This window comes from Lolium perenne, chromosome 6 (genome assembly GCF_019359855.2).
Source record: "Lolium perenne isolate Kyuss_39 chromosome 6, Kyuss_2.0, whole genome shotgun sequence".
Classification (NCBI taxonomy): Eukaryota; Viridiplantae; Streptophyta; class Magnoliopsida; order Poales; family Poaceae; genus Lolium; species Lolium perenne.
The window spans coordinates 262494554-262503379 of record NC_067249.2 but is presented as its reverse complement, the minus strand read 5'-3'; the positions used below and the strand labels follow the sequence as shown (position 1 = coordinate 262503379).

Here is an 8826-nt window from a genome sequence, read left to right as displayed (position 1 = left end):
AGCGGAACCAGCACCACGTCTGACGGGGAACCAGGCCGCGCGCGGATTTCCGATCCGATTCTTCTTCCCCACATAGAAATAGATCCGTCCATTCGTCCGTCCCTGATCAAACCTTAGCCGCCTCCCCACCCGCTCTGCTCCGAAGCCAAGGTGCGGCGGATTTCCCCTAGGTTTAATCATCGATTAAGACCGTATTCCCCGCCGCGAAAAATCTAGCCTTTTTCCTCGCTAATCCGCGCCGCCGTCCTTAGGGTTCCGGGAGCGCCGCCGACGGTCCATCCCATGGCGAGGAAGATGCTCAAGGACGGCGAGGTGGCCGTCGCGGACGGCGCCGACGAGGGGAGCTACGACTACGATCTGTTCGTCATCGGCGCGGGCAGCGGTGGCGTCCGCGGCTCCCGCACCTCCGCGGGGTTCGGAGCCAAGGTCCGCTCTTTCTGTTTAGTCTTCCCCTCCAAAAGTTTCCTCTTTCCGTCAGTGTGTTATGGCTGCCCGCCGTATAATTCGACTGAAGTGTCGGTTCTTGGTGTGATTTCTTGTCCAGGTTGCGATCTGCGAGCTCCCGTTCCACCCCATCAGCTCGGAGTGGCTCGGAGGCCACGGCGGCACGTAAGCATAATCTCCATTACCTCTCTGCATTTTCTGGTTCTTGATGCTTGGACGTCTAGCTAACATTTATTTTGTCATGTTCTGAACCCGCGTGCTCAACGTGATCTGACCGTCTCTCTGCTGCCCTAGGTGCGTGATACGTGGCTGCGTCCCCAAGAAGATCCTCGTCTATGGGGCATCGTTCCGGGGCGAATTTGAGGCAAGTGGCCTTACTGCCTTATTATGCAAAAATGGTCCTTCCTCAGTCTACCAAACTTCCTTATCATTGCTGCACAACCTCGACCCTTAATCTAGCCAACTACCGTAGCTTTTATTTCGAACTGGGGTTTTCCCCTTCCCATTTCCTAGAGCTTGTTTTCATTGCTGGTGTCATGAGTGCAGGATTCGAAGCAGTTCGGGTGGGAGATCAACGGGGACATCAACTACAACTGGAAAAAGCTGCTGGAAAACAAGGTCAGTGACATAACCTTGGCTGAGCACATCGGTATTTTGGCAAGTAGAGACCCAACGACAACAATTTCTTTATCCTGCAGACTCAAGAAATTGTGAGGCTGAATGGTGTATACAAGAGGATCCTTGGGAATTCTGGTGTGACCATGATCGAAGGGGCAGGGAGTATAGTTGATGCTCATACCGTTGAGGTTACCCAGCCGGATGGTTCGAAGCAGAGGCACACCACCAAGCACATACTGATTGCTACTGGCAGTCGGGCAACCCGGGTCAACATCCCTGGAAAGGTTTGTGAAGCTCCCCCATGAGATTTTTTTTTAATGTTATGCTTGTATTACTGGGTGATGGTAGTGCTAACATGTTCCCTTAGCTCCTTTGTGTTGCCCATGCCTCTTTGGTTTCAGAATGTTTATATTTCTGCCATCTGATTTAATCATTTTGATTTGCTTGAATTGGTGCTGCACACGGATAATTTTTTATATTTCCATGAATTCCGAACGTGTTAAAATTTTGAAAGCCACTTAGTTTTGCATCTTTCATCTCTCTGGGTTATCAAGGAAACAGAAAATTACATTCATTATTTTCTGTATTCTTTTGGATTCTTCTGACCTGCACCAATGTGAATATTCACTTGCAGGAGCTTGCTATTACCTCAGATGAGGCTTTGAGTTTGGAGGAGCTACCAAAACGTGCTGTGATTCTTGGTGGCGGGTATGGTACTAGATATCCCCTGTACCATAATATTATTACTTCTTAATCTTTCTAACTTAATTTTTTTTCATGTGGCATGTCCTTGCAGATATATTGCTGTTGAATTTGCTTCTATCTGGAGAGGGTTGGGTGCTGAAGTAGACTTGTTCTATAGAAAAGAACTTCCTCTAAGGTGTGCTCTTTAATCTGCTGTCAGCACCCTGTGGATAATGCACACAGTTTCTGGTCCCTTGCCCAAATAAGATACTGCATAAATTCAGAAGAATATTCATGTAGTTTGTGCAGTTGGAGATGTTGTGTCACGCTACCATGTACCTGAAGCTGATAGGATAATTTTTTTCTACTTAAGTGTTACTTGTTTCTTACAATACTCAGTTAGTTTCATTGACCATCAGGATCTTCCACTTGCTCATGCAAAATCCACCCCAGCAATGTATTTTTGTGGTTTTAGCTTAGCATTTCCAATAAGTTGTGATTGCCATGATTCATAAAGTTTGGAGCCTGTTATGTGCATGATAGCATTAGGAAGTATCCAAATAGAATTGGAATATTGTTTAAATAGGATTTCGAATTGTTTAAATAGAAGAAGATTAGATTTAGAGATTGGATTGATATCCAAGTCAAGATAGCATTAGGAAGTATCCAAATAGAAATGGAATATTGTTTAAATAGGATTTTGAATTGTTTAAATAGAAGAAGATTAGATTTAGAGATCGGATTGATATCCTTTATGTTAATGCTCAGGTCACAAGTAAGTCCTACTTAAGGGACAACATACATATCCATAATCAATCAAGCAGTAAGAGTAGAGTTTATCAATGCATTATCTCCTTCTTTCCTCCTCACAAACCTATGATTTACCCGCAGTTCTCTGCACCATATGCTGTTTCGGCCATCTTCGTCGTGGTGGTAGTTAGCCAGTTTTTTTCAGACTCCAGAGCCTGACCTGTGGCTCTGATTATAATTTTACAACACGTCTGATAAAAAAACAGAACTACTGTCATTGGCATTTAGTATTCCAAAGTTTCTACGTTTTTCAAGCTGTCGGTTTCTCAAAACATTTGTGTCGTAGAAAGGCAAACATAACAGTACACTGCCACTTGCAGAGGTTTCGATGATGAGATGAGAACAATTGTTGCAAGTAACCTTGAGGGAAGGGGAATCAGATTGCATCCAGGGACAAATTTAACTGAGGTGATTTGCACTAAATTCATAAAGTTAATTTCACTTTCCTCACATTCCGCCTGCAGTTTGTTTTGACCAACCCTATTTATGTAAACCAGTTGAGTAAAACGGCGGATGGCATTAAAGTTGTGACGGATAAAGGAGATGAGCTCATTGCAGATGTTGTTCTGTTTGCGACAGGTATTTAACATATTTATTTGTTTGTTTTGATACTTCTTATCTGTTCCGTTTAACCATTTGTTCACATTATCCAACCAATTATGGGACAACACGGGCATCTCTTGGTTTGCTTGTATGGAGTAAAAGTGTATTGTATTCTGTATTCTGGAATACTGATATTTTTTTAAACAGATAACCAACTACTTTTTTTTTTACAATACCAACTAATTATATGTTATCACGTTTTAATCTCTTGCGGTTCTTTGCTGAAGAATCAGATACTTCTTCTGGTTTCCTTATTCTATTCAGAATGTAATGTTCATTTGAGTTTTTTTTACATTGGATGTGCAAGTTTACACATTATTCTTGTGCCTGGTTTTTATTTGTACAGGTCGCGCCCCGAACTCCAATAGGCTGAACTTGGAAGCTGTTGGTGTTGAGGTTGATCAAGTAGGATCCATCAAGGTTTATCTTCTCTCCTTGTCCTTTCTGTACCTGTTAATTGAATTATCTTTTTATGTCTGGAATTTACATCTCACATTTCTGTTTCTACCTGACAAACTCTTTGTGTACATATTATGCACTGGATTCACTATTAGTTTCTTGGTTGTGTACTTTTGACTCTCTGAATAATATAATTTGTTAATTTCGACTTCATGTCTGTTCAGGTTGATGAGTACTCCCGTACATCAGTTCCCAATATATGGGCTGTGGGTGATGTAACAAATCGGATTAACCTTACACCTGTTGCTCTCATGGAGGCTACTTGCTTTTCTGTAAGTGGCGTGGCTGTAGTTTGTAATCCCTTAACCATAACTGGTTCTGGTCATTCTGCTAATGATCTTTGTGTTTAATCACCACTATTTGTCCTTCCTTATCTTTTCATCACAGAAAACTGTGTTTGGTGGCCAGCCTATTAAGCCTGATTACAAAGATGTACCTTGTGCTGTTTTCTGGTAAGTAGTTATCTTGATTTCAGTAAAATGACTTAGTTTGTGCTTAAAATATCAGCAATTCGTTTCAAGCTTTTTTGTGAGAAACCAGTGGCTCTGAACCTTGTTAATGTCACTAGAATTAGAGAATAGATTGAAAACATGTTTCCTTCTGCTCTTTACCTTGAACCCCTGCCAGACTGTCACTAACTTCTTTGTTTTTTTTTTTCAATTGCATTATTTTATTGCACTATCATTCCCCTCACTATTATGTTATGTTGAATTAGCATTCCGCCACTATCCGTCGTGGGTCTCAGTGAACAAGAGGCTTTGGCGGAAGCCAAGAATGATATTCTTGTTTACACATCTAGTTTCAATCCAATGAAGAACAGCATATCCAAGTAAGTATCATGGGATCAACTCTTACAGTTGTCGTTTAACCTTTCACATTGTGTGCTCATCAAGAGGTATTTCAGGGTTTTTTTACTAGTTGTGTACCACTGCACTATATCAACACTCTGTTTGCTATTAAGTACTTGTTCTGATGGGGAGGATTTCCATTTTTTAAATTTTGAAGACGGCAGGAGAAGTCTGTCATGAAACTGGTGGTTGATGCTGAGACTGATAAGGTACTTGGTGCAGCCATGTCTGGACCAGATGCAGCTGAAATTATGCAGGTACATACACGTGAAGTTCGTGTTTTTTTTTCAGTTAGTTATTCGTGGTATTCTTTGCCTGAGCTTCTATTCACAAAAATGCAGGGCATTGCTGTCGCACTCAAGGCTGGAGCTACCAAAGCCACCTTTGACAGTACCGTAAGTCGAAAGACATCACCCTCACATTCGTGCCCAGACCCTAGTGTTTTTTGGGTTCTAAACTTCTAATTGTACCTGTTTGCTTTGTAGGTCGGAATCCACCCTTCTGCCGCGGAAGAGTTTGTGACGATGCGGACCTTGACCAGGCGTGTGAGCCCAGCATCTAAGCCCAAGACAAACTTGTAAACAAGATACGCAATGCTTTGGACCAAAAAAAAAATCTGTTTGGAACCGATGTGGCAAAGGGAACTCTAGATACAGACTTCAGTTTCAGTTCGGTAGCCCTGGCTTGGCATTTGAAGGGTAAAAAGGGTAATACTGTATATTTGATAGAAATAAGGTTTCTGTGGAACAGTCTGTACGGAAATCGTGGGATTGTCATGATTTTCGATCCAAATAAGTTCTTCAAACATTTTCTCAATTTTCCATGTCAGCCTTTGAATATTCCTGTCTCCTGTTCCTTAAAATTTATGTATCCTAGCTTGCATGGAGTTGTTTGTTGCAGTCAGCTTTGCGCTTTGGGTCCAGGTCTGGGGACTGCAAAGGTTGGCAAGGTAATAATAACAATCCCCTCGCTACAGTAAATCGAGGCGAAAGACAGGTGATTTCGAGCCCTGTCCCTCCCGTCGGTGATTTTGCCGGTCTGCCTCAGATCTGGTGGCCTTTATGGCCCTTGAGATGTGGCAGACCGTGCTCTTTCACCGGCGGGCGGGGTTTCAGTCCCTTCTCTAGGTAGGATAGGGTTAGGTTTGCTGGAAATGGTTGTCGATGCGGGGACGACGGCTGTCAAGGCAATAAGGTCCCTCCCTCCTCTTCTCCACCTTGCGAGGAAGGTGAGGGCTCTTTTGGAGCGGCGCTTGCTCGTGCTGCTGTTCAACGGTGGCGCTCCGCTTGGGAAGTCCGCAGGCGGCGGCTGGCGTGGGTTCAGGCACAGGAAGCAACAAAGATCCCAGCGAGACAAGAAGCAGCCCAACGAACTAGCTTGGCCCATGTGTACACCAGCCCAATAGTAATACCAGGACAGCCTAAATTGTTGGTTGGTGAAGCATTGCAATATTTAATCCCACCTTGATAAGTTAGAGAGGTTGAGAGCACCTTATAAGGGAGGCATTTTGTGGAACGAGATCCTCTGATGTTTTGAAAATAACTGCAGAGGGACATAGTTCTATTTGGCCCGTCCCTTACGCATCAGACGGTGTAGCTTGAGTCCTTGGAAACACGTGGAGGGGTGAGGCCCAAAGCCTTGTTTGACGAGGCCGAGACGCTTATCGGAACGGCCGCCGTCACCGCTGGCTAGCACGCCTAGCTCCACGGCCTGGTTGGCTGCACCATGCAACCAGCGCCCCGTACGTCATAGTCGCTGTGCGCTAGCTCTGCGCAGCCGCTGCCCGGCACACTCGCTCACCGGCATGCCCAGCTTCACTGGCTGCACCACACCGTTGAGGTAGAGTTGCGCTGCCGCTGGCCGCCGCACTCGCTCGCCGGCATGCCCAGCTTCACATATGTGTTCGGTTGCACCACGCCGTCGAGGTAGAGCTGTTGCCGCTGCCCAGCGCACTCAGCTCGCTGGCATGCCCAGCTCCCGCGGACATGGTCGGCTGCACCACGACTTTTAGGAAGAGTTGCGTTGCCACTGCCGGACTGCACCACCTCGTCGAGATCGATCTGGGCTTTGGACCTGAATCCTGAGCTGTGTTTCGTGTTCGGTTGCACCACACCATCGAAGTAGAGCTGTTGCGGCTGCCCTAGTGCCCTGCACACTTAGCTCGCCGGCATGGCCAGGTCCATGGACATGGTCGGCTGCACCACGCCATCAAGATAGAGCTGCTGCGGCTACCATGCACACTTAGCTCGCCAGCATGGCCAAGTCCGTGGACATGGTCGCCGTCGAGGTAGAGCCAGAGCTGGGCTGCCGCTCTCTGCCTCCACGCCCGCACCACGCAACCGAGGTCGAGCTGCGTTTTGGGCTTGACTCCTCAGCTATGTTTTCAGGGAATTTCACCTACTGCCATCGGATGCGCAATGAACGAACCAAATTCATCAACGTCCCTCTGCAGTATTTCCAATAACGTCAGAGGATCTCGCTATCCTCTGATGTTTTGGAAATAACTGCAGAGGGACATAGTTCTATTTGGCCCGTCCCTTATGCATCAGACGGTGTAGCTTGAGTCCTTGGAAACACGTGGAGGGGTGAGGCCCAAAGCCTTGTTTGACGAGGTCGAGACGCTAATCGGAACGGTCGCCGTCACCGCTGGCCAGCACGCCTAGCTCCACGGCCTGGTTGGCTGCACCATGCAACCAGCGCCCATTACGTCATAGTCGCTGTGCGCTAGCTCTGCGCGGCCGCTCTCCGGCACACTCACTCACCAGCATGCCCAGCTTCACTGGCTGCACCACACATTTGAGGTAGAGTTGCGCTGCCGCTGGCCGCCACACTCGCTCGCCGGCATGCCCAGCTTCACAGATGTGTTCGGTTGCACCACGCCATCGAGGTAGAGCTGTTGCCGCTGCCCGGCGCACTCAGCTCGCCGGCATGCCCAGCTCCCACGGACATGGTCGGCTGCACCACGACTTTTAGGCAGAGTTGCGTTGCCACTGCCGGACTGCACCACCTCGTCGAGATCGATCTGGGCTTTGGACCTGAATCCTGAGCTGTGTTTCGTGTTCGGTTGCACTACACCATCGAAGTAGAGCTGTTGCGGCTGCCCTAGTGCCCTGCACACTTAGCTCGCCGGCATGGCCAAGTCCGTGGACATGGTCGGCTGCACCACGCCATCAAGATAGAGCTGCTGGGGCTGCCCTGCACACTTAGCTCGCCAGCATGGCCAAGTCCGTGGACATGGTCGCCGTCGAGGTAGAGCCAGAGCTGGGCTGCCGCTCCCTGCCTCCACACCCGCACCACGCAACCGAGGTCGAGCTGCGTTTTGGGCTTGACTCCTCGGCTATGTTTTCAGGGAATTTCACCTACTGCCGTCGGATGCGCAATGAACGAACCAAATTCATCAACGTCCCTCTGCAGTATTTCAATAACGTCAGAGGATCTCGTTCCCATTTTTTTTTCCAACCGGGCTTCCACCCCTTTCCATTGCATTAACGGAAATATAAGGTTATGAGAATTACAACTAAAAGAAAGGGGGTAGGAGAAAGGAAGCGAGTGCGGGCAGTATCAGGAAACCCACTGTAGACATTCACCATCGAATGCCTACTATGGGGCGAAAACCTGATACCACCATCTAGAGTATAATATCACAGGTTTACACAGATTCCAGGAAGAACTACCAGCAAGCCAGGGGACAAAACACAAAACAAAACATAGCTACACTTCTTTGCTTGGAAGGTGAGAAGAAGTTGAGCAGTCTAGTCTTCAGCACATCATGTCCCTGTAATCATCAGCATGGAGCTTGGACCAGCAGCAGTAGTTCGGCTAGCGAAGACGGAAGAAGCAGTACGCATCAGCTTCGCGGCGCCATCAGCCAGACAACCTTTGTCGCTGCCCTCTTGAAGACCTGCCCAGTACAATAGCAAAGAAATAGAGAAAAAAGAAATCTCACTAGGTGATCTCAATGTATGATTCTCAAAAGTAACTTTGTTTCTAATGTTCCAGATAGCCCAACAGATAGAAGCAACAAGGGTCACATAAAACTTCTCCATGTGAGGAATATATGAGTGGAACCAAGCAATAGCCTGCCAGAAATTATTGGGCACAGAATGGGCACCCATTGTAGTACCAAGGACACCCCAAACCACTTTCGAGGTACTGCAAGTGAAAAAAAGGTGGTCACATGTTTAACCTGGTTACAAAAGGAACATAAGGGAGATCCTGTCCAATTCCTTTTCCTCATGTTCTCCCTGGTCAGGATAGCATCTTGACAGAGTTGCCACATGAAAATTTTATTTTTCAGAGGCAATTTTTCTTTCCAAATCCAAATATTACTAGAGCCAGCAAGGTTTTTTTCAAGCATCTT

General features: G+C 46.8%; 1 protein-coding gene across 1 annotated transcript; it reads left to right on the top strand.

Annotated features, from left to right (window-relative positions):
* On the top strand, nt 1–5305 carry LOC127305406 (glutathione reductase, cytosolic). Its single transcript, XM_051335822.2, has 17 exons — nt 1–150; nt 252–426; nt 545–609; nt 739–808; nt 991–1062; nt 1143–1346; nt 1697–1770; nt 1859–1942; nt 2877–2964; nt 3054–3135; nt 3506–3579; nt 3783–3890; nt 4006–4070; nt 4334–4447; nt 4624–4723; nt 4808–4861; nt 4952–5305. Exons 2-17 carry the CDS (start codon nt 283–285, stop codon nt 5045–5047), a joined length of 1494 nt encoding a protein of 497 aa, XP_051191782.1. The 5' UTR covers nt 1–150; nt 252–282; the 3' UTR covers nt 5048–5305.
* The last annotated feature ends 3521 nt before the right edge of the window (nt 5306–8826 follow it).